At 37.6% G+C, this 25,280-nt stretch overlaps 2 protein-coding genes across 2 annotated transcripts; one reads left to right on the top strand and one right to left on the bottom strand.

The window, feature by feature from the left end:
- Window positions 1-1,310: 1,310 nt before the first annotated feature.
- On the bottom strand, window positions 1,311-4,228 carry LOC149024036 (Tetratricopeptide repeat (TPR)-like superfamily protein). Its single transcript, XM_089144414.1, has one exon. It carries the CDS (start codon window positions 3,987-3,989, stop codon window positions 1,689-1,691), a length of 2,301 nt encoding a protein of 766 aa, XP_089000540.1. The 5' UTR covers window positions 3,990-4,228; the 3' UTR covers window positions 1,311-1,688.
- A 14,813-nt stretch (window positions 4,229-19,041) lies between these two features.
- Window positions 19,042-23,047, top strand: LOC149024037 (WEB family protein At5g16730, chloroplastic-like). The gene is made up of 3 exons (XM_089144415.1): window positions 19,042-19,293; window positions 19,787-20,294; window positions 20,396-23,047. Exons 1-3 carry the CDS (start codon window positions 19,274-19,276, stop codon window positions 22,673-22,675), a joined length of 2,808 nt encoding a protein of 935 aa, XP_089000541.1. The 5' UTR covers window positions 19,042-19,273; the 3' UTR covers window positions 22,676-23,047.
- The last annotated feature ends 2,233 nt before the right edge of the window (window positions 23,048-25,280 follow it).

Consider the following 25,280-nt stretch of genomic DNA (forward strand, 5'->3'; position numbering starts at 1 on the left):
CAAACTTGGTTTTCAGACTTGAAGTTTTAAATTCTAATAGAAGTATATAACTTCAAATACTGAACCAAAACAAAGAAGAGGCAAGACTTTTTTTCCCTGAGATGCCCCAGATCAAACACGAAAAAAAAGAGCAAGTAGGTGAGAATTGCACACTCGACCAAGGAATTTACCCGTAATGGTATCAGAGGCTTCCGAAATACTTCCCATTGACCATTGAATTGATGCAAATCTTCAGGAGCGAGGCCCCCCATCATCAAATGGTTTCTTGCTTGCAACACTGACAATCATCAAAAATAAACCAACAAAAGAACCTATTAGCAACAATAATAGATCTTCTAAACCAATAAGAAAGCTTCCCATGCATCTGGTCAGGACCAAAATTATTTTAGGGGGAAAAAACCAATGATAAATGAGAACCATACTCAACTCAGAACAGATAATCTTACCTGGTCTTGACACCTAGTTTTTGCCACATGGAAGGATGAATTCCGTAATTCTGGCTCCAAAAATATATAGAGATGTTATGGACTGGGAAAGAGTAAATTCCAGGCTCAAATTCAGTCAAATATACCATCAGAAACTGCAATTTTTTATTTTTGTTAAAAGATATGAACAACAACATTGATGGAAACAATTGAGCACACACTCAATCAAGGCCAATCAATAATCAACACAGAAATGGAGATTATTATGTAAGAGATCAAGGGAAACTTTCAGCACCACCACCTGACTTACCCTCCAGAATTAATGCCAGACCCCAAAATGTATCAATTTATCAGCATTTCTGATAAAAGTAACACTGTTGATCTCAGTTAGTTTTTTCATTCATTTCCTGTTAACTACCCAAAATGCTCTTAACTAATAGATGTGGGTGAAGTAACCTCCTTAGCCAACAGCGACACGCAAACCCCTTTGTAGTTTCACCATCAGTATTCCCAACAAGCTCTCCAGCCGTGATACTCATGGTATTGCCATTTCCGAGCTTGAATCAATTGCCTGCAACCTCACTCACAATTGCTCATGTATCCACCTAGGGATTTGTTCATGGCATCACAGGCACACCGAGACAGTCTTGAAAGCTCTGACTCGAGTCTATGTTCTGTAGAAACAGGCCCTGCACAACCAGCACACATAGCAGGGGCAGTCTACATGGTGAATTCTGTCATTTTTTCGAAACAGAACACCCTGCGGAAGGGATGGATCATGTCAAGGCATTATACATCAGAGGAGTGGTTGCAAAGAAGGTGTTTGTTTGCTTGTTTTGTTTCACTCAGGTGAAAATTTCCTCTGTTAATGAAGGTTCTAAAGAAAGAATCAGTATAACATCCCCCAGACTTTAAAATTTACACTAAAACATTATAAGATCTGATCTTTCATGATATAGACAGATAGAGTAATAGATGATAAAAATTGAGTTTAAAAAAAAGTATGAAGATAAATCCCTTCAATTCTTTGGTCAATAACTAGAAATTTTAGAGCACGCCTCTGTTAGGAACAAAAGATTCAAACAGAACAAGAGAAATGGATACAGGAAATGAACCATAACCCTGGGGGGTGGGGGGGGTGGAAATCAAATTTGTTACAAATTTATTTTGCCCATAATGATTTCTCATATTAGAACCCACAGCCCAAAGTATATCACTAGATTGAACAACAAGAGAAAATTGATGAAAGTGATTCAACAAAACTCAATGCATACTAGACACAACTTTCTTCCCCTTCTTGCCACTGCGGATACTCTCCCCTCCCATCATCATCCTTGAAAGAATATCAGCTTGCTTTGTGTTTCCCTCTGCATTGAGACTCCTGATCAAATCTTCACAGCTGCTACGATCTGTGATCCCACCCTTCTCCATAATCTTACACAGAATGGAATAAGCATTGAGGGTCTTTCCTGCTACCAAAAGTGCATCCAATACTTTATCATAGCTTGAGAAACTTATGTTACAGTCCCTCTCCAGTCCAAAATCCAACAACTTAAGAGCAGCAATTGTCTTATCCTTCTCACATAGACTAGCCAAAAGGTTGTCAAAGTTGGGAACATGTCCACTATTCATCAAAAGCTCAATTCTTCCCAGGGCTTCCTCAACATGACCCCTTACTAGAAGGGCATCCAAAATTTTTGCAACCAGATCCATATTCTCCAAAATGCCCTTCTCTACCATGCTTTTCATCACTCTACTAGCAGTTTGAACCCTACCCTCATCAAACAGACTCTTCATCACTGAACCAAAGAGTAGAGGATCTGGTATAAGCCCACTTTCAATCATACCATCTAAAGCAGTCTTAGCATCTGCCGGCTCTCCTTTCCTCAAGAAACTCTCAATCAATAAATTGTATGCATCAGCATCTGAAGGAATCCCACGTCTACTCATGATCTTAAGAATCTCAAGAGCAGTATCTGGGGTTCCATCCTTTGAATGTCCACGAATCAAATTGTTGAATGCAACTGGATCCTGAACACCCTTTTTCATCAAGTGCCGGAGAAAGACCTCTGCCTTCACCGTCTGCCCATTGTTGCATAGGTACTCAATTATAGGATTATATGCACTTGGTTCCATCTCTAACGAACTTGACGAATTCATGATGATCTCCTTCTCAATAACCTTGTCCAAAAGCTTGATGGCCCTCTGATATGCCCCTGCTTTACAGAAACTTTCAATCAAGACTCCATAGTGTGCTGCCTCCACTGGGATGTTCATTCGAATCATCCCTTTGAGAACATCGGCAGCCCAATCCAAATTACCTAATTTGCAGTGACAAGAAATCAATCTTAAGAAGATCGAATTATCCTCAGGAGCCTGGTGTGATTTCACCATATCTTCGACAAGTTTATGAGCTTCTGACATCTTCTCTGCATCACACAACCCTGGTAACAGGGTTGAATAAGTGCTATGAGTTGGCTTGATTCCAAAAGAAGCCATTTCATCAAGCAATCTCAAACCATCATCTACCCTGCCCATGGACACATATCCTTTGATCATGGAAGTGTAACTGACAACAGTTGGATTCAAATTCTTCCCTTTCAATTCCACAAAAAGTTTCTCTGCCTCCTCCATCTTCTTCACCCGTATATTCCCATAAATCATTGTGTTGTATGTCACCACATCAGGAGTGATTCCCCTGGTCTTCATGTCTTCGAAGAATCGCTGTGCAGTTTCCACCTTCAAAGAAAGGAAGAAACCCCAGAGCAGAACATTATAGGTGTGACGTATGGGCATCACCCCTTCACGCAGCATTTCATTAAAAATGCGCTTCGCCATTAGGTATCTCCCCCGGCGCATGATCACTTTGAACAAAGCATCGTAAGATTTGATAGTTCTTGTCACACCTAATTCCTTCATTTTACGAAACATTTTTACAGACTCCTGAACAATCCCAGCATCTCCATAACTACTGATCATAACGATAAAAAGCTCTTCATCCAATTCAACACCCATCTTGGGCATATCAAAGAGAATGCATCGAGCATGATTGAGCTTCCGAGTTCGGCCCAAAATTTGAATCATCTTCAGATACGTCGATCGGTCATGGCGATAACCAGTCTTAACGACCCACCTGAAGAACTGCAGTGCATGCTCAGAGTTACGAGCTCCGTGCAGAATATTCCAGACAAGAGAATGATCAAATTCAGGAACAAGTTCTCTTATCGATCTCTGTAATCGGGATGTCCACTCCCGATTAGCCATCATTCGACAGATTACATCTTCTAACTTTTCAGATTTTGGAGGATACTTACCACGTGGGGTTCTTCGAGTAATGCTTTCTTCAACTCCTCCAACTGCATTTCCTTCCTCCACAACTACATTCGGGACTACATCAGATTCCGTAGATTGAGTCTGAGACTCGATAGGTGGGATCTCTGATACTGAGGAGGTATCTTCTGAAGATAAACCACGGAAGAAGGTGAGAGAAGCTCGACGGCTAGACAATCCAGAAATCTTAGAGAAAAACCTGGATTGCCAAGGACATAGCAGCTTAGTGGCCATTAGTGTGAATCAATCCACTTCTGAAAAAAATTGAAAATTTCAGTTGCAAGTATATGAGAATCTAAATTCAATAGTGGTTTCAATCTTTGGAGGTGGATCCGTGATTGCAATCTTCATCCATGGGATCTGAAGTGAGCAAGGGAAGCTGCAGTTCTTCGGAGGTTTTCATAAGCTGAGTCTGACCTCTGTCATCTCAAAGAGGTTTTAGGGTTTTCTGAGATCAACCATTTCCGATTGGCCCACACGGCCATACTAGATCCCATTTTATAGTTCAAATCTCAGCCGTTGTGATGAAAACCTTTGTGTGGTGGTCAGCAGGTCATGAATATACTGGCTTCCTCCCATTTTTTCATTTATTAAAAAAAAATTAAAAAAATCAAACCGTTACAGCGCATTTGCAAAATAATGGTTTCAATCCATTTTTTGTTTGGAGTAATTTGGGTTTGGATTTGGGTTCATTAATGGTTTATGCTAATAGTTTAGATTTGGGTTAGGGTGGCTTTGAGATCATTACTAATCCATTAGCAAACCTTTACAGCCCATTTGCAAAATATTGTTATTCACTCTCAATAATAGATTTTGAATAGAAAATAAAAAGCATTTGAAGGAAAATGTATTTTTATGAAATTGTCGAATTAGTTGAACTTGAAATATATTAGAGAATTATAGCTCAAATTGAACCTATGGATATTTTATAAATTTGGATGTTATTGAATGAAAAATGGTATCTCCAACCTATATCTTAGTAAAAAACTAAGACTAATCCCCAAACAAAAAAGAAAAACATATATATATTAATGGGCTTGGTAGAAGCAGTTCACTAAAATCCCTCCAAAATTTTGAGTAACAAAAAAAAAAACTCCGAAACAATATCTTAGTAGAGCTAATGGGCTAATGGGTTGCACACAGACTGGCCCTAACTAGTCCAAATCATTCGGGCTTTGCCCCCCTCAGCTCAAACATAGCCCGTTAAGATTCAATTTGAGCTGGTTCAGTTAAGTTTTAACAATTTGAGTTGCAAATTGAGACCCCAGAAAAAGATTTGCCCAATTCGTATTTATAGAGATTTACCAATTTACAAAGTTTTACTGACAACAGATTTCTTGATTTACAACCAAGCTTCATCCTTTGTCATAATGCCAAAAAATCTTCATGACTCAATCATGACATGAAGTTTTGGTAGAAAATAACTTAGATATCTCCCGCAAACGTGGGTGATGGAGGTCAAAACCTTGCTAGAAACATTGCTGGTAGTGCTGGTGAGAAGATTTGGTTGACCTCAATATTAAGGAGGACCCTTCCTCAAGAGATGGTCCAAGAAGATCTAGAGAAGATGGTGGGCTCAATTAACTTTGAGAACATTTTTGTTCCTCAGTTGTTTGATGGCACGTTGAGGCTCAAGCCCATTTTATCTAGGCCTAGGTTTAATTTGTCTTTGTGGAAGGTAGGCCCAGTAAGAGTAGCTCTAATGGGGAGGACTCTCTTTATTCAATTGAAAGAACCCTGGAAGCACTTGACATGGAAGGATCGTCAAAGCTTGGGGTCTCTAGTTTCATAATGGTGGTGCCTTCCTTTTCTTCTCTATAGTGGCTAACTAGGAGGAGGGCTCGCTAGAGCTAGCCTCTGCTAAGGGTTTTGTTGTTGTGCCTCCTCTATTCAAGAAGCATAAGATCGATTGACCTTGTTCAACTCCCCCCACTCTTTGACAATGATATGTATGTTTTTAGGTGTTATGTCTCTTAGTTTCTTTCTTGCTCTCCTGGACCAGCTGTCTTCTTTTGATTTTGATATTAGTGGTTTTATCTCAATCGGTGATCAGTTTCGCTCTCGTTGCCAACTCATCTAACCCCATTGGTAAAACTCTAGCTCAAGGTGAGCAAGGATCATAAACATCCACTCTAAGGCTTCGTGGTTAGGTGTTTTCTGGATTTGAAAGCGGAGAGGAGGAACAAACTTGTTTCCCCTTCTATCCGGCTAATGGTTGTATGATCTTGGTTTTGTGAGCATCATTGCAGTGAAGAGTTGAATCTAATTGAGAATGAGAGATAATTTGAACTTCAAAAACATTGTCGATGGACAACTACCGAATGGAAGTGGTGGTGGTGGTGTTGGAAAATTAAATTACCATAAAATTTCCACTATCATGGCAACCTTCCATCTATTTCAATGAGTTTCAGAACTCCATGGGTGGACTTGGAAAGGATTTTGGCTCAATGAATATGGATGAATTCTTGAAGAGATTCAAGCCATGGCTTCTGCTTTTGGTGAAGGTGGGTTACCTGGAGGGAATCTGTGTTACCTGGAGGGAATCTGTAGAGGCAAGGTTCTTTAACTCTGTCTCGGACTCTCAATCAAAAGACCATTGATGAAGTTGGAGAGAGTTGTTGAAGGATACATAATAACGGTGGCAATGATAGGAGCAACATCAGGGTAATGAATTTGCTACAGAGGCAACAGACTTTAGGGGAGATAATTGTGGAGGAGTTCTTGGTGAGAGCTAGGGTTGTGAGAGAAGATCCTCTGGTTGCAGGAAGACCGACTACAATGGGTTTGGAGGAGAATTTTCACATTCTAATGAAAACATTGGTCTTGCTCTTGGATTTTTCCAGCCAAATAGAACCAGTGGAGTTGTTGCCAATCCAAATCTTGAGAATAACAACCTATTACAGAACCAATCTCCAAATCTAGCTATCAACGCAAATGGGAGAGAGAGAGGGATTTTCTAGCAAGGACAATGAGGGCGGTGGTCTCCAGCAAGGGAGGGTTGGGGTGGTTTCCAGCAATGGTGGTCCAGTGAAATGTAGGTAGAAGAAGCATGGTGTGAGAAAGTTTACCATAATGAGGGTAATATGGACATTACACTCCTAACTTAACATAGTCCAAGGTATGCAATATCGCCGAATTTCGGTGGTTTCAGTTCATGGCAAACCGAAACCTAAAGCGAACCTCAAACCGGCAAAATATCTTCGAGATTTCGGCGATATCTTGTCATTTTTTGTTTAACTAGCGATATATCGCCTGAAATACTGGTGAATCACCGAAGCTCCGTTGATCCAAGCTTCCATTATTACTAGTTATCTGCAATCATAGATAGAATAAGAAAACAAACCCAATAAAAGCTAAACAAAGAGAAAAAATGAAATGCTTTAGTCAATGTTTCCCAACAAGAAGAAATCGATGTTGAAGCAAGGAGAAGAGAAGGATTTGCAGATCCGCCATGGAAGCAGCAGGGAAAATAACAAACATAGAGTTGAATTGAAATTACTGAGAGAAAGAGACCCACGAGTCCATGACCAAACTCCTAACAATCACCAACAAGAAGAAGAAGAATTGAAGAAGAAGCCCTACAAACGTCGACCTTGGTCTGCAACAGTGGATTGACGAAACCGAAAACCACCACCAAACCCTTCAATAATACCATGTTAGGGTTTGGTTTTGTAATTAAATTTATTGCTTTTGATTTCCTCACTTGACACATGTCCATTAAAAGCATTTCATCATGATGTGGTGTTAGTGTCACACGTCAATGGCTTTTAAGCTTTGATTTTCTCATTTACGGATACCGATTTTGTAGCTTTGCTTTTTTATTTCATGGATACCAATTTTTCCCTTCATGCTGCACAAATTGTGCACCAAATATTGGCGAATTTTGCCGGATTCTTCCAGGAGTGAACCGGCGAAATTTGCCAAAAGTTCGCACCTTGACAAAATTTTGGATGGAAAGTGATGAGCGTGCAACTTGTAATTTTGAGAGTGTACAATTTGTAATTTATAGAACTAAAGTGTGCAACCTAGAGTTTAAGCCTCACTAAAGTGTGCAATCTATAATTTACTCAAAAATAAATGTACAAGATATTTGCCACATTTTTTGAAATTGTAGCAAAAGTTAAATAATTATAAAGTATTCATCATGAAAAATAGAATAATATATTTATTACCACTTATGCAAGTGTAGCAAATGTGAAGTGATGCATTCGCACTTTGTACACGGTTCTAGAAAACCACAGTTAATAAGCTCTCTTTTAGGGTGGTTATACAAAAGTGCAGTAAATGAACATTCATTCATACACATGGATTCTAAAATCGTGGTAATTTTTTTTTTGTTACTTGTCGCAATTGAACCGCAGTTTCAAAACCGGAGAAAATAACATTTTGTTGCACTTTTTAGAAAAAAACCATAGCAAAATTCCTAGCTAAGGATGCAATATTTTGTAGTGACTACTCCCCTTTCTATATCTTCACTTAGCATCTGTTGCTTGTGCTTCCTTTGTCATTTTTTCTATATCGTTGAATGCTAGCTATTGTTTGGATGTATATACTGGTTTTGTCTATTGTGTTGGTTGCTTTGTTGAGTTGTGTTACCTAGAATATGCGAGGGATTTATTCCTATCTCACTCTTTGATACCTTAGTCATCACATTAAAAATAAGCCTCTAGATTTCATCTCTCAATGTGAAACCAAATGTAAAATGTTCCTTCCTTTTGATTATCTGTAATTTTGTCTTTTCAATTTGATTGCTTAAGTTTATAGTGAGGGATCTGCTGGTCTAAAAGGGGAAATATAGTTTTTATGCAAGCCTTCTTATAATATTTTAGAATCTAATCTCTTTGTCTATTTCATTGTCATCTGAATATCTCCTAAAACCCTTGGATCTTTTGGGTAGTCGGTGTCTATGCCCCTCCTAACCCTCTACAAGGCTTTAGGTCTAGAATGATTTGAGGTGCTTTTTAAGATCCCTATCAAAACATTTTTCTTTGATTGGAGATTTTAATTAAGTCCTATCCTCTTTAAAATAGAAAGGAGGGACTCCCTCTATCTTCATCTTCTTTGATTTGTTAAACTTAAATTTTGATTTTGCTATAAGTGAAATTCATTTTCCTTGGTCTTATTTTACTTGGTCAAAGAGACAGAAATGTGAACTTATTTGAGAAAAATTGGATCGATTTTTCAGTTCTTTTGATTGGATAAATGCTTTCCCTTTAACCAAGTCCTTGAAATTTTCTTCATTAGGATCAATCCACGACCCATTATTTTGTTTATTCTCAACCCCGATTCATCTAATAGAAATAAACAATCATTTTCTACATCTATTGAGGTTGGGGTATTACATAATATACTATCAAATAGAATCGAATCCAAGACCTCGTCAGTAAGAGGTGAAAGTCTTACCAACTAATTATTCAAATGCTTGTAATCATTTGCAAAATGAATATTTCCCCTCCAAATTAATTAATATGGCTATTTTACTAAAAAGATGGAATTCTAACATCTTTGGCAAAATTGAAAAGTTGAAGGATTGTTTGTTTTATGATTGCCTGTTGGAGGAGGATGTGTATGAAGGGAAAGTTTGCCCTTTAGCCTTTCAACTTGAGTGGATTTTATGACACTTTCCAAACTAGGAATAATTTCATCAATAAAGATGATAGTAGCACAATATTCTATCACCATGGCTTCTAAAATTCATTTGCATAAAAATAAGATTGATTTTTTTTTTTATATATATTTTTTATTAATGTTAGTGGTGATATGAAATCCCTAATCCTCGAGATATTATATTTTGTGTTTGCTGATTTCTTTAAAAATATTTTTTCTTCCTCAATCCCTCTAAATCCTATTTTTGTTGAATGTCTATTTTACCCTTGTATATTTGAAGATGATAGGTTAACACTTTTTTCTTCCCCCTTTATGGAAGAAGTTAAAGAGGTTATTAACTCTCTTAACCCTTTTAAAGCCTTAAGAGTCGATGGTTTTCAAGTTGTTTTTTTACCAAAGATTCTAGAACACCATTCAATTTTATATTGTCAATTCTTTTTTTAATCAAGGGCCCCTGCCTTTTGGGGTAAAGCACACCTTTATATGTCTAATCCCCAAGGAAGCCAATTTCTCTTAGGTGTTCAAATTTCGAACCATACGCTTGTGTAATGTAAGTTATAAAATTATGGCAAAATTATCAGCAAATAGGCTAAAACTTTATTCAATTTAAATTCTCTATATCAAGGAGCCTTTGTCTATGGTAGACAAATCTGCCACAATATTGTGTTGGCACATAAAATCTTTCATTTCCTAAAACATATAAAACAAAAAGGAAAAACTGATTTTGTTGCTATCAAGTTGGATCTGTTCAAGGCTTATAACCGAGTGGAGTGTGATTTGTTGCTTATTGTTTTTCAATTCCTTGGGTTGGTTAGGATTGGATTTCCCTTCATTATTTCCTCCATAACTTTCTCCCTCAAAATGCAAGATTTGATTTTTTTTTTCCCCTCTCCATCAAGGGTGTCCTTTGAGTCCATATTTTTTGTGAGTGTAATTGAGGTGTTGTCTCACATTTTAGGAGCTTACAGGGATTTGAGAGGCTTTAAGGGAATTAAAATAACTTGAAGGGCCCAGAAATGTCTCACCTTTTGTGCGTGTGTATGTGTTTTTATGGGCTGATGATGTTTTTATTTTATGTTGTGCTCTTGAAATTGATCTATCCACTATGAAAGCTGCTTTGGATTTATTCTTGATTTTGTATGGGTAAAAAATTGAGTTTGATAAAGTGGCTTATTTTTCAATTCTAATGTTCCACCTTAAGAGAGGTCTTTGGTGAGAAATGATTATGGGATTTCTAAAATGAGCAACTCTACTAAATATCTTTTAACTCTAAATCCCAAATCAAGGACTTGTAGTCTGTTATTAATAAAGGTGCATTCTTCCCTGTCTGCTTGGAAAGCAAATTGCCTCTCCTACATAGCAAGGCAAGGATCAAAATTGTGTTGGCCTCGATCCCTCCTGTCGAATGGGTTGCTTTGAATTCCCTAAGGTTGTTTCTTAAAATTAGATTATATAGTCTTTAGGTTTTGGAATAGACATTTGTAAGTTCAATAACCCTTTTTTAATAAAGAAAAAGACCCTCTTTAGACATGCTTGTTTGGGGGAGGGGTGCTAGGTTTAGAGATGCTAGAGTGCATAATTTGGAACTCTTATATAAGCTTCCATGGAGGCTTATCAATAATTGCTCATCTGTTTGGGAGAAGGTAATTATGGGGAAGTACTTCCCTTTCTCATATCCATTTGACCCCAAGATTTGGAAAACGAAAGGGTCTTGGATTTGGAATAGTATCACTAGGGGTCCTTTCCTCTTTGAAAACTTTTTTCATCAAAAAAGTTGGTAGAGTCTAGCATGACACTTGAATCCAAGCAATCCCTTTCTACTCTTGTCCTTCCCCTCTTAATAGGGCCAATTCTATCCATTCGATTGCTAAAAGTAAGAATCATGAGGAATGGGATCTCAACCAATTATAGTTTCTAATTCCCTCACATTTTATTTTGGAATTCTCAAAAATAGAATTGAAGATGTGGAAGACTCTTGGGCTTGGTCAATTACCAAATCAGGTTAATTCTCAACTAGGCTAATTGTTGCTCATTTGTCTTTGGAATTGACAAATTTAGACGTAAGGAAAATAAAATTTTGGGAATTTTTTAGGGCCTGTTTGGTTACATGAGTCTAGAGAATTCAAATATCTAGAGATTTCAAATCTATAGAGTTATAATTTATAAAATTAGATGTTTGGTTGTGGAATGAAATCTGTGGATTCATCCTAAAAGACTATTTGATCGACGTGATTTTTGTGAATGTGCAAATGTATAGCTTTTTTGAAATCTCTGGATTTCACCCCTTACCCATAAATCTACTGATTCACGTTTTTAGTGTAAAAAGGTGAATCTTTAGATTTCATGAATCTAGAGATTTTTACAACCAAACGGGTATAATTCTCAAATTCATGAATCCAGAAATTTGAAATCTCTGGATTCATGTAACCAAACAGGCCCTAGGTATAAGACTTTTCAATAGAAAGTTCACCTATAATGGATTCCTAGTGCTATCCTCTAAACAAAATTTAGACAAAATCCAATGGTTTATATTGTATTTGCTCCTCCGCGTAAGAAACCATATGGCATTTTTTTTTGGCTTGAAATCATGCAAAACACATCTTGGCTGCTAGACCTCTTTGTCTTAGAGTTGAATGTCTAAGGGCTAAACTCTATATTGGATTTTTATATTAGTCCACGTGCTTAGTTTCATTGGAATAAAGCTTCTTTGTCATGGATGTGCTCAATATTGGGCATCTTTTGTGAATCTATGATACTTGGTAAGATACTTGACACTATGCTCTATTGGGTCAATGAATTACAGATAAAGCTCCCTACAACAGGTTTGAATTTGGAGTAAGATCTTCCTGTAGATCAACCAGAGAACACAATTTTGCCTAAACACTTCGACTTGAATCTAATACATAATCAAACTCTTATTATTGCAAGGTTCAAGAAACCTCAACGAAAAGAATGGAAGTGGATAATGGTAATGGTGAAAGAAGGAATGTGTTGGTACTAGGAGGTTGGCGAACAAAAATATGAATCGTGCTTGAAAGTTGTCTTAGATGAGCTAATTAAAAGATGGAAAATAGGTTTACAAAGGAATTTTATAGTTAAAAAAGTATGGACTAATTGTGATAGACAACAAGGTCAGTTAAGCTTGTTTCAAATTTGCTCCTTGTACTTCTGCACATGTCTAGTATTTTGGTTGGTAGCATCCCCTATGAACCACTTGGTACAACCTTAAAAATTTCCTATTTGGAATATCCTAGGGTTATGTCTTCTCCAAGATAATTCGTGTTTTGTTTCATATGTTTATTTATTTAGTTTTTTTTTCAGTATATTTCCTTTCCATTGAAAAAATGACTCAAAAGTTGAAACAATAGTAGATTTGTTAGACAATAAGGCCACAACCTTCTTGGTTTAGGCAAAAACTCCACCAAATTGTTGCACCCCTCCACTATTCCACTTGCAATCAAAATGTCCTAACTACCCACCTATGGCCATTAAGTCATTGAATTATAAAGACAAGGATACAAAGAGGAAGAGAAACTATCTTCCCATACCAAAGATTATTGCAACTTCAACAAAGCTATCCAATGCAAGTTCACATGTTAAAGTCATCAAAGGAGCTACCTTCTTCCTTCTGAATAATTACTTGTTTTTAGCTTCCAAAGATAATAACTAGTAGCCAAAAAAAAAAAAACCAAGTCAAGTACTTTCTTTTCCACCTAAAATTGGAAAGGAATTGTAGACAAAGATGTAGGATTGAAGGAGCCTTCAATGACTCAGTCTAAAACCCCAAGGGGCTAGTACCCAAACACATTTATCTAATCAACATGAAGAAATGATGCGAGCAAGTTTTCTTCTCCATAGAACAAAACACACACTTACAATCACCAATTAAAAACTAATCCCTCATGGCCTTAACTTATAAACCATAATAAATCCTTCTCCAAAACAACATCTTATATTTAAAAAGAAGATGATGTGCCTAGGAGAATTTCCACCACCTCTTTTTCAAGGGGTTAGAAGACACAAGATTCTTAATACTTTGATATGCAACTTTTTGGAGAAAACCCTAGCAAACAAATGAGCACAAGACCGAGAATTAAGAGAGGCAGAAATTTGAGTTCTTGAAATAACATAAACAAACGAGGTAGAACAATAGTTAAAGCATATATATATTTCAATAACTATGATATAAGTTTCCACGAGATATGTTTAGTAGTGGGGAGTGAGCGTTTCAGATCGAGGAACATGATTGAAACTCCCCCTCCCCCTGTTTCCTACAATTAATTGATTTCATGTCTCTAGCCACAGATTAGACACTATTCCAAACATGATCCTAAGTTATTCAAAGTTTTTAATCGAAAAAGCAACTGAAAATGTATTTACTTTTAAGTAGTCCAACTCTAATGGCTTGAGGATGAAAAAGCCATCTCCAAGAAAGTTTCATTAATAAAGCTCTATCATGATCCTGAGATTCCTTAAAACCTAACCCTCCAAATTCAATAGAAAAATAGGCTTTATTCCAAGGAATTGATGAGCAATTAGATTAATCTAAGGTATTATACCATTCCAAAATTTGCTAGAAAAGCAGTCAAGCTTCACACAGATCTTGATTGGACAACATAGCCAAAAAAAGAAGGAATAGAAGACAAAACTAATTGAATGACTACTCTATTTCTTGCAAAACTAAAGCAATTAGCTTTCCAAATTTTAAACTTTGGCCCTTTTATCAATAACATATTGCAAATCCTTAAGATGAGATCTATGGTGAATAAGATGCATTTGTAAATACTTGCCATGAAATTGCATAGGGTTGATATTTTCTGTTTTGGGGGTAAATACTTGCCATAAAATTGCATAGGGTTGACTCTACAATAGCCTTAATGGTATTTAAATCATCTAAAGAATCTCTACAAAAAATCAAAACATCATCTACAAACAAAAAATGTGTAAGATCAGGAGCAATACAAGCCACCTTAATACCTCTGAAACCATTCAAGTCATGATAATCCTCCAAAATTTGAGACAGGATTTCCAAAGCATAAATGAACAAGTAAGAACTAAGAGGGTGCCCTTGCCAAATGCCTACAAGGGTGCCCTTACCAAATGCTTCTTTAGCGTTGATGCATATCATATGGGAAGCCTTCCAGTTTAATGGAAAAGAAAAAAAGAAAATAGTACATCAGATACAGTAATCCAAACATGAAAGTAAAAAATTACAAACTTGAACTTTATTGAGATGTCAAGAACTAGAGAGAAGCCAGCCTAAAAAAGGGAAGGAAGTCAAATTATCATTCAATTATCAACAAAACCTCTCCAAACTAGATTATAAGCAAAACCATTGATAATTTTCAGAATTTTTAATCTTTTTTTTTTTTTTTTAAAGAGCCTTTTTCTTGTTGGGTCCAAAAATTCAATTGCATGTCTTTAAGTAATGGATGTAGATGCGTTGGACCACTTACCAAGGGGTCTAAAATGAATGAGATTGCCTCATTCGTATCAGATCATACAATGACAAACTTATAATTCAGATGCAAGTGACTCTCTAATGCAAAGGATCCTATCAATTGGATGTCTAATAGCTTGCCCATTCTTCTTCTCCATGCTATTGATTGCTTGCTATCATTCAGTTGGGCATTTCTTATCATTTATTGTTTTCACCCAAAAAAAGGACAAAAATATTAAGATTATGAGTTCCTAGCAAACTAAAAGCTACAAGCTCTCCTTTAGGCATTGTAGCAAAACATTGGAACTTCTAGCTAGTAACAATAATGACTTCTTTGATGTCTCCTGAGTTAAAGACTTCTTGGTTTCCCTTCACATACCATGTTGCATCAAAATTGTTGTTCCTAAATATGATCTGCTCCTAGGTTGGTTCAAAGATAATTTGTGCCAGCTTCAAAGCTCTGCAAACATTAAGAATCGAAAGAGTGGGCTGCCTCTGTGGATAGAAAGCCATCTTAAACGATTTAGTCAAATTTTGGATAACACAATTCCACCTAGTGAGGAGTTAAAGCTCCAAGAAAACTCTTGATTCCTTGGGTAATTGCAGGAAAATTAATGCTCTAATACTCCTGGCTTACCTTCTTGCTTTAATCCTTGACCTTTATACTAAGGTTTCATGTCCCCCCTGGAGAAGGCTCTCTTTCCTCCTTAGATTAGCATATGCGAATAAAGTGCCTAGATTGATCATGATGCCTAACTTGTTGGAGAAGCCCAGTCCAAATTTGCTTGGAGAAGTTAAGAGCTTGATATCAGGGAATGAAAGTTCGCCGGATATCGCTAGTTCACTGCCCAATGAACCTGGCGATATGGCAAAATTTTGCTGGAATACCCAGTGGAATGCGAGTTGCCAGAACTCCGGAGAGGGTCAAGGGTGTGGCTTGCAGTTGTAGAGACTAAAGGGCTTTGAGAGGTCGTAGAAGTTCTCCTTCTTCTCCTTCAGATCCGGCCATTTTCTTGTGATTCGCTGGAAAATTGTAAGGGTGTGGCTTGCAATTGCAGAGACTGAAGGGCTTTGAGAGGTCGTAGAAGTTCTCCTTCTTCTTCTCCTTCAGATCCGGCCATTTTCTTGTGATTCGCCGGAAAATCGGCGATTTTTCGACACTTTTTGCTGAATGGATTTTCCAGCAATATTAAACTAATCTCGTTTCGCCCCCTGGTTTTGGTTTGCCAAGGGGCGATATCACCGAATTTCGGCGAAAATAAGTTCCGTGCTTGATATACTTGGCTTAGATATTATCAAGAATCCAAACCCATGTAACTCCTTGATTTGACGTGTTCACTTGTAAACTCTAGATAGATAATCAAGAAGCAGTCCCAAAGAGATTAGGATGGATTAATACCCATATGATGAACGTTAAATACTCTGATGCGTCTTTAGCCAGACACCAGCTGTCCTCCATCTTCCCGCTATCTCTGCCGAGAAGTAACATTCAGAAATATATATTTTAAACGTCCATGCCGTCACATCTCTATGTCCACATGGCACTGTTGTAATGGTGGCCTCAACAAAAGTCATTTGGCGGAAAAAAAATATGCACACTAGTTCTCCCATGCTCCTTGAACTGGGTCGAAACCGAAACAACGTTCACCAAACCAAACGATTCATCCCGGTTCGTGGGTTTAGGAAAATATGACATAACAAAAGTTTAACTTAACATAATTCTGTGGAGCAATTCCAATTTAAATCTTAATCCGAAGGCATTTTTGAGTCTGTTCTCACTTCCAACCTAGTTACGAAGGCTTTATCCAACTAAATCAAATTGGACCAAAACCGATATTGCTTATTGCATTGTGTTTAAGCTGGGCTTTTATGACATGAAAGCCATATCTAGAACAAAGTAGACCGAAAGACCAAATGGTAGCCCAAGGTTCATGAAAAGAAAAATAAAGAACACTATATTCCAATACTAGTTTATATTTTACACACACAAAAAAAATACTAGTTTTATAATATAAACCAAAATCAAACAAATATTAAATCTACAAGAACAAAAAAAAAAAAAAAAAGCAAAAATTAGTGCACTCTCAAATGGCTCATGTATTGGATTCACTCGGTCTTATGCAAAGACTAATAAAATTAAACCCTCATGATCAAACATATTTTGGATTCAGTTCTCAAAATTTGGGTGGATTCTTCTTTTTCTAGTTGTTCTAGTGTTGTTCCTAACAGGAGAATGCTCTCCTAGTTCTGTTATTAATAAAACTAACTTTTCCTTTTCCTCAAAAAAACAGAAGAGTATACCCAAAGAACGAAGTCTTGCCGAAATTTCGCCGACATTTATTTAGCTGGACAAAAGGTCCTCAACTGCTCTGTTTCTCAGAATCCCACCACCAAGAGAAGTCGCGACGGAGAAGACAAAGAAGATTATAAACTGCTGCAAGTGTTTGGCGAGTAGAGTGGGTCACCTGAGACAGAGAAGGTGTAGAAGGAACCAGGCGAGTAGAGTGGGTCACCTGAGATAGAGAAGGTGCAGAAGGAACCGCTTTAGCAACGACGAAGGATAGTATTGAAGCAGAAGTTTTGTCGTTTTAGTCGTCGTTGAAGCCTTTTGATTCCAATCAAGATGAAACTGTTTAGGCGAGAATCTCACCACAGAAGTAGATCGACGCTGTCATTTCAAATGATCCAAGGCAATGAATCTTGTTCTAGAGGCATAAAGAATTCTGTAACTTGGTTCGTGATCGGATTGAACAAAAAACTCATCAACAATAAATAAAATCAAAAGAGAGAGAGAGGGAAAAGGAAAACTATAAAACACAACTTCAAAAGAGATCGTTTTGAGCAGATCTTTCTTTAAACTCCACCGAATCGCTGGTAAATCTATGCTTTTCCAGCGATTTTACAGCTACAGAACAAATTTTGGTTTCGGTGGTGGGTTCGATTCGCCCACCACCGAGATTGGCGAAATTCGCCAATATATTGTTCCTTGAGTATACCCTCACTTCTTGTGGTTTGATTAACTCAGAAATATCAACTTTCATTTAAGATTGTACATTTCAGCTATCGAACGTTTTTTTTTTAGGGGGTAAGTCTATCGAACATGTTTTACCATGGTTAAACTAGAATTGCAATCAAGAGATGTCAACAATTTGGTCCTAAAGTGTCCCAAAACTTTAATGGAGGCCCTGGGCTGCTGGAAAAATGCCATTGAGGAGCTGTCAAAATAGACACATAGGCCAACCCCACTTACATTTAATCAAATATAGATTTTAATTCAATCAGTATTGGAAGTTTTGGGTTGGGGGTAATAACGTCAAATTGAAGTCTTTGTTTGGTGTTGAGCAGATATTTTTCGAACGGTTTTAGTTAGCTTATTAATTTTATAAATAACAACAGAAATATATTTATTAATTTCAAATTATTCGGATTTGTTAGAGACTTTGAAGTCACGATTGATTGAATTAAGACTATGTGACAAAAGGATAATATATATATATTTTTTTCTACAAAACTGAAATTATACTAAGCTCTCCAGCTAAAGACCTGAAACAAGTAAAAAAAGGTTTACAGTGCAAGCTGGTAGGAATGAACACTAGAATCTACTAGACTAAAAGACTCTAAAACTCCTGGCAAGAAAACTCATTTGATTATTTAAAGATCTTCTAATAAAACTAAATCTAATAAAAAAAAAAAGTTGAAAATTTTAAAATATTTAAAATAATATTATCTTTTCAAGAAACTTGATTTTATAACTCTGTTCATCAAATATATAAAAATCCTTACACCATGACCTGGAAGGAAAAAAAAAAAAGTAAATGAAGAATGTATAAATTTCTTTGATCTCAAATTTTGGAGGTTTACCAAAAAAAAAAAAAAATTTGGAGTAAATTTTTTACCCAAAATTCTTAAGGGGTAAAATTTTAATATCTCACCGTAAAAATTTGGAACCTAGAAAAAAAAAATTTATACCTAAAATTAAAGAGAGAATGTTAAAGAAGATAACCTTGACGGATTCTTATTAATGACCTTATTACCAAAATGGCATAAAAAGAAAAGACGGTTAAAAAAGAATATCTGTATAGTGGCAATTATGTAATTTTAAGCAGTTTGGGGGTTGTTCAAATCGGAAAACGTGGGCATTTCTTCCTGTAGGACCAGGTTGTAAAGTTGGCACGATGGTTATTGCTTTGTTGTGAAAATGATGATTAAAGTATAAGAGACGGAGAAAGAGAGAGAGAGAGAGAGAGAGAGAGAGAGAGTGGAAGAGAGAAAGACAAAAACTAAGAGGGAATTCAGAGACAAACCCAAGTGCCAAACCCTGAGAAAATACCTGTAAAATGATAAGATCATTCTATGTGATGTTTCTGTTCTTGTAAAGCACCAACATATCTCTTAAATGTTGCCATTTTAGTAGTTGGGTTCTCTTCTGTTCAAGAACTTTTTGGGTTCAGTTGCTCTTTGCACTGCAGCCATGAATTCTTCGAAATCCAAGTAAGTAATCTCATCCTTACCGATCTGAATGATGTATTTCTTTTGAGTTTGTATATATCGAAGTGTTTTCCTTCCTTTTCTGTTTGTATCTGTTCTGATTAGTTTGGGTTCGGTATGGTGGATGTGCATTGATGAATTTCTTTTCTGGGTTCTATCTATTTTCTTGTTTGGGAGTTATGAAAGGGTTTATTTTTAATTTTTATTTCATTTCTTTTTGGACGATCTGTATGACAAATTTTCCGTTTGACGTCGCTCCACGTCGATGCTTCCTCGTTGTTGAGAAATTGTTGAGCAGTTTTACATTTTTGGTGGCATGAAATCTATCTGGGCTTACCTGCTTTTCTTTTGATTTTGTTTTGTCATGGTGATATATGCTCGATTTATGTCGTTGACGTTTTGGTAATCTCATCTTTGGGTCTTCGAATTTTTGGGTTCAATTCTGTTTTCTTGATCGACGTTGATCTTATTTTGTAACTGTTTGGGTAATGAACAGATCCAGTTTACCTGAAGCTTCACAGCCCAAAAGCTCATCAGCAATTCCAAGGATTGGCAGACTAAGCAGGGGCGCTGCTAAATCGGACACTGATTCACCTTCTTCCCTGCAAAACCCTCGACCTTCGATCGACCGTTCCCCAAGAACGGCTGACGCAAATCCTACGCCCCTACAGAATCGTTCCCCAAGATCAACCGAGTCAAAGGCTTCTCCCCTGCAAAAGCCTCGAGTTGCGATTGACCGTTCCCCAAGATCAACTGACTCAAAGACTTCTCCCCTGCTAAAGCCTCGAGTTTCAATTGACCGTTCCCCAAGATCAACTGACTCAAAGACTTCTCCCCTGCTAAAGCCTCGAGTTTCAGTTGACCGTTCCCCAAGATCAGCTGATGCAAAGCCTTCCCCCCTGCAAAACCCCCGCATTTTGGTCGACCGTTCCCCTAGAGCAGCAGACTCAAAATCTGCCATTGATCGCAGATCCCCAAAGCCAAAGATTAGTACTCCTCCAGATGTAAGTGGAATTGGAAGTGCTAAAAATTTCTGATTTTGCTATTCTGTTCCTGCCATTTTTATGTGAAATCTCGTTGACATTATCTTTTATGTTGATTATAGATACCACGAGCCTTGAAGGGATCAGAGTTACAGGCTCAGCTGAATCTTGTTCAGGAAGATCTTAAGAGGTCAAAGGAGCAATTAGACTCTTCAGAGGAGGAGAAAGCTCGTGTACTCGTGGACTTGAAGGAAGCCAAGAGATTGGCTGAGGAGGCAAATGAGAAGCTCTGTGAGGCCCTTGCTGCTCAGAAGCGAGCAGAGGAAAATTCTGAGATTGAGAAATTCAGAGCTGTTGAGTTGGAGCAGGCAGGTATTGATGCAGCTCAAAAGCAAGGAGAAGAGTGGCAGAAAGAACTTGAGGTTGTTAGGAATCAACATGCTGTGGATGTTGCTACTTTGCTCTCTACCACCCAGGAGCTCGAGCAGGTGAAGCAGGAACTAGCTATGACAGCTAATGCAAAAGACCAGGCTCTTAGTCATGCTGACGATGCCGCTAAATTTGCAGAAATGCATGCCCAGAAGGTGGAGCTTCTGTCTGCAGAGCTGATTCGGGTGAAGGAGATCCTTGACTCGAAGTCGGAGAGGGATGCTGATGAGAGGGCTCAGACAATGATAGAAGAACTGAAGTCTGAAGTGGAGTCTCTGAAACATGAGCTTGACAAAGCAAAATGTACTGAGCAGAAGTTGGTTGAAGAATTTAGGATTGAAGTGGAGGCTGCAAAAGAGGCTGAATTAACTGCCAATAATTTGGTGGTGGAGTGGCAGAAGAAGGCCGGAGACTTAAAAAGTAAAGTTGAAGAAGCTGGCCAAATGGAGGGATCATTGGATCTGTTGATAAAACAATTAGAAGGGAAGAGTAATTTATTGCAGGATGCAGAATCTGAAATTGCTTCTCTTAAAGCAAAAGTGGATTCAATGGAGATCTCAATTGGGCAACAGAGAAAGGATTTTGAAGAATCTGAACAGCGTCTTGAGACAACTAAGAAAGAGGCATCAGAAATGAAACGGATGGTTGAATTTATGAAGGCTGAGCTTGAAACCATGACAGAGGAGAAAATGCAGGCACTTAACAATGAGCAGCTTGCAGCTTCTAGTGTTCAAGACCTTCTAGCTGAGAAGAACAAACTAATAAATGAGCTAGAAACTTCTAGGAATGAGGAGGATATGAGTAAGAAGGCATTGGAAAGCTTAGCTTCTGCAATGCATGAAGTCTCTGCAGAAGCAAGAGAAGCCAAAGAGAAGCTTTTGTCCAGTAAATATGAGCTTGAAAATGCGGCGTACCAGATCAAAGATTTGAAGTTAGCAGTGAAAAAAAAGGAGAATAATGAAACCATGCTTGAGGAGTCAAAACAGGAGATTGATCTTCTTACAAAAGCTCTTGATTACTCCAATCATGAACTCAAGAACTCCAGGGCTGAATGGGAACGAAAAGAGCTCAATCTAATGAGATCTATAAAGAATTCAGAGGAAGGAATTTATGCTGCCAAACGAGAAAATGATAGGCTTATTCGTCTACTTAAAGAAGCCAAGGATGAAGCTCAATCTGCAAAGGAGGAAGGAATCAGGATCCTGGGTACCCTAAAGCAAACTGAATCAGAGTTGATTTCTTTGAAAGAGGGTATGGAGGAAGCTAAGGCTGAGAACATAACACTGAGGGAGAGATTATTGGACAAAGAGAATGAGTTACAAAATATCACTCAGGAGAATGAGGAGCTCCGGACTAGAGAAACTGCTGCTCTTGTAAAAGCTGAGGAATTGTCAAAGTGGCTTCAAGAGGCTTCTACCAAGAACATCCCGGTGGAAAATGGGGAGCTATCTGATAGTGAGAAAGATTATGATCTGCTACCAAAGGTAGTAGAATTCTCAGCTGAAAATGGAAATGGAGGAAAAGAGGATAAGAACATGTTTGAATTTCCATATCTTGTGAAACCCCAGGAAGACAAAGATCAGGAAAAGGGTATGGTGGTTCCTCTGGCATTGAAGGTGGAGAATGGGAATGCAAACCACAACGAAGGGAAAGGGAATCCCCAAGAGGAGGAAAAGAAAAAAGAGCAAGGTAATGATTCAATAAAGGTGGAAGTGAAGATGTGGGATAACTGCAAGATTGAGGAGAGGGATCTCTCACCAGAGAAAGAGCCTGATCAGGAATCCTTTGAAGATGACCTTGATTCAAAGGCAGATGGGGAGAATTTTGACCAGGTAAATGGGTCACCTCAAATGGACAGCATGAGAAAAGGGGGAAACCCTCCATCTAAGGAGCAGCTGCTAAAAAAGAAGAAGCCATTTCTTAAGAAGTTTAGTAGCCTGTTAAAGAAGAAGTCAACCAATGGTAATAAGTAGGAAAATTCCAATCAGTTCAAGTTCAGCCTGACTTGAATCCATGCTAAAGAAGCAGGTATTCGTGTTGCAATCTCGCACTGTTAGGTGTTTGATTTCTGTCTCCCTCCGAATTTTCAGAATAGCAACGAGAATATGATAGAGGATGTGTCAGATAAAATTAGGATTTTTTTCTTTTTTCCTTTTAGGGATTGGTTTATATCTGAAGTTCTTTTTTCCCTAACTGGAGCGGTGAATTCTTTTTTTCTTTTCTTGGTAGAATAGGAGTGGTAAATCCCATAATGTATGTCTGTGTTTCATATTCTTTGCATGTAATTTTTTTTTTAATTTACTCAAGTAGACTACAGAAATCTATGGAAGGTGGTTCATATTTCCTGCTACCAGTTTCCTATTCTGCGGCAGTTGGTTTGTTGAAAGGCACGTTTTCATTCACAACTATAGAAACATCAATACTGCTTACATGGCTTATCTTCTCTGTTTTCTGGACCTGAACATGGCCAGACTCTTCTAACACAGTACTGTGAAATCAGCTGCATTTGTTTCCAGGGATACTTCTTGTCTCAGGTTGATTCACCGAGAAAGCTATAGGTTGGATTGAGAGATTTGGCTAGGGAGAGGTCGGGTACGGCCGTAGGGGCAATGTTTTGGGTTGCATTGGTAAATCTGATTCTGCATAGGTTCCATGCTCATGCAGGTGAGAGTTTCAATTGTTCTGTACCCAAGTATTGATGTCCTTTGTATAAAGAAGATCAAACAAAACCCTGGAAATCCTGTTGTCTGCGTATGGTGTTCAGTGGGATTTGGCCCCTTATGAAGAGCATTTCTTGAATGTTTAATGAGGAATGTCTTTGAAAGGCTTCAATGGAAAAGAAAGGGAAGAAAGGGGAACATGGGAATTCTGGCATTCTTCTTTGACCCACTCACAGAAGAGGAAACTGGGAAAAGAGCCTTGTTTTCTTCCTTTATCCCATTCAGGCCTATTATTCACTTTATCCAGGGTGAGGATTCTACCGAGGTTACCTTCAGGACCCAGAAAAAAAGAAAAGGCAGACGAAGGAAGTAAAGTGAAAGGAGGATCCGCTGTTTTTGACTTTCGGATTTTGCTGTCGGAATGTATTGTCTTGCAGGAGCAGACATCTTTTGATGATGTCTAAAGAGCAGTCTGAGAAGAAAGCAGCTCCAGCATCTAATGCATCTTTGTATGTTCACTATAAATGTATTTTTCCTGTCCAAGCTGACTTCCAAAATCATATAGTTATGGGGCATTAGGATATGAATGCAGTTAAGGGAAGAGGGTGGTGACCCTACGAAAAGATAGCAATGATCTTTGATCACTGTTGTAGCCTGAGGTCAAGGTATTAAAAAAAAAAATTTCTCAGCAAAAGTTCAGCGTAGTTTGCCAATGCAGGGTTGATTGAATGGTAAAGATCCATATCTCTCAGTGGAGAGGTCATGGTTTGACCCTTGTGGACGGCATTTCATTTCTAGTATTAAAAAAGCACCGGTACAAAAAAAAAAAAAAAAAAAAATAGCTTAGTAATACTGCTTAGGAAAATTGCTCCTTACTTGTGTTTGAAATCTTTTGGTATCAGTTTTTGGGATGCAATTCACTAGAAATAGCAAAATGGGATTTTTTGGGCAATGCTTGCCTTTGCATCTATAAACTTTATTTTTATTTTTTAAGAAAATGCTTGTTAGTCATGTGACCGTCTATTAGCATGAAAAGCTCGTCTGAACTCATTGGGAACTTATTAATATATACCTTTCTCTCGTCATTGATTGGTCGAAAGTACAAGTAATTCTTGTCATGGATTATTCGAAGTACAAGTAAACTGACCTAATCTACTATGTCTAAACATGAAGATTATTTTATTTGTTTATTTATTTTTAATAATATTTAGAGGTAGACGTGAGGATCTTATCTAATTGCATATGGTGTGCTTGATTCGTGTTACCATGTAGTATTATTTTTGCATAATAGACATACTTTTTTTGCTTGTTATGTATTCCTAAGCCTTTTATATTGGTTGAGTCTGGAAATTGGAATTGTCTTTGTTCCAGTGCAACACAACTGCTTCCCCCTATTAAATATTAAAAATAAGAGGATTTTCAACAAAGAAAAATGATGAGTAAGACTGCAAGATACAATAAGAAGATAGAGCACGATTTAATCATAAACTAGGGAACAAGTAATAAGACTGCAAGATAAAGTAAAAGGATAGAGTACGATTTAATCATAGACTGGGGAACAAGTAATAAGGTTGTAAGATAAAGTAAAAGGATAGAGTACGATTTAATATAAAATTTTAAATATAAAATGAGGCTTCACCCTTGGTCCATGCTGGGCTTTAGAAATTTACCTTTGTTCTAGAATCTACCGCCTCCGATTGAACCCATGATTAATACTTGCTCCTGCGGTTGGCTCAATGATCTGCACCAAGTGAACAAGTGAGAGAGGCCAACTCTGTGGTCGGTTAGCTACCTTCGAAGGTTAAGTCAAACAAAGGAAAACACAAGTTCTCGTAGGGAGGGTAATTACCCAAACATAATGACTACTGGGTAGGTTTCAAGAGTTAATAAACATTACCAGATCCCTTGGTCGTTGGGG

The sequence above is a fragment of the Hakea prostrata genome, chromosome 2, assembly GCF_041222555.1.
Source record: "Hakea prostrata isolate BN-2017 chromosome 2, UWA_Hpros_2, whole genome shotgun sequence".
Lineage (NCBI taxonomy): Eukaryota > Viridiplantae > Streptophyta > Magnoliopsida > Proteales > Proteaceae > Hakea > Hakea prostrata.

What these genes read in the sequence shown, in the direction of transcription:
- LOC149024037 (XM_089144415.1), top strand. Translation starts at nt 19,274, where the DNA reads ATGAATTCTTCGAAATCCAA. An exon ending in ATGAATTCTTCGAAATCCAA is followed by an intron (nt 19,294 to 19,786) that starts GTAAGTAATCTC and finishes GGTAATGAACAG; the next exon opens with ATCCAGTTTACCTGAAGCTT. An exon ending in AGATTAGTACTCCTCCAGAT is followed by an intron (nt 20,295 to 20,395) that starts GTAAGTGGAATT and finishes TGTTGATTATAG; the next exon opens with ATACCACGAGCCTTGAAGGG.
- LOC149024036 (XM_089144414.1), bottom strand. Translation starts at nt 3,989, where the DNA reads ATGGCCACTAAGCTGCTATGTCCTTGGCAATCCAGGTTTTTCTCTAAG.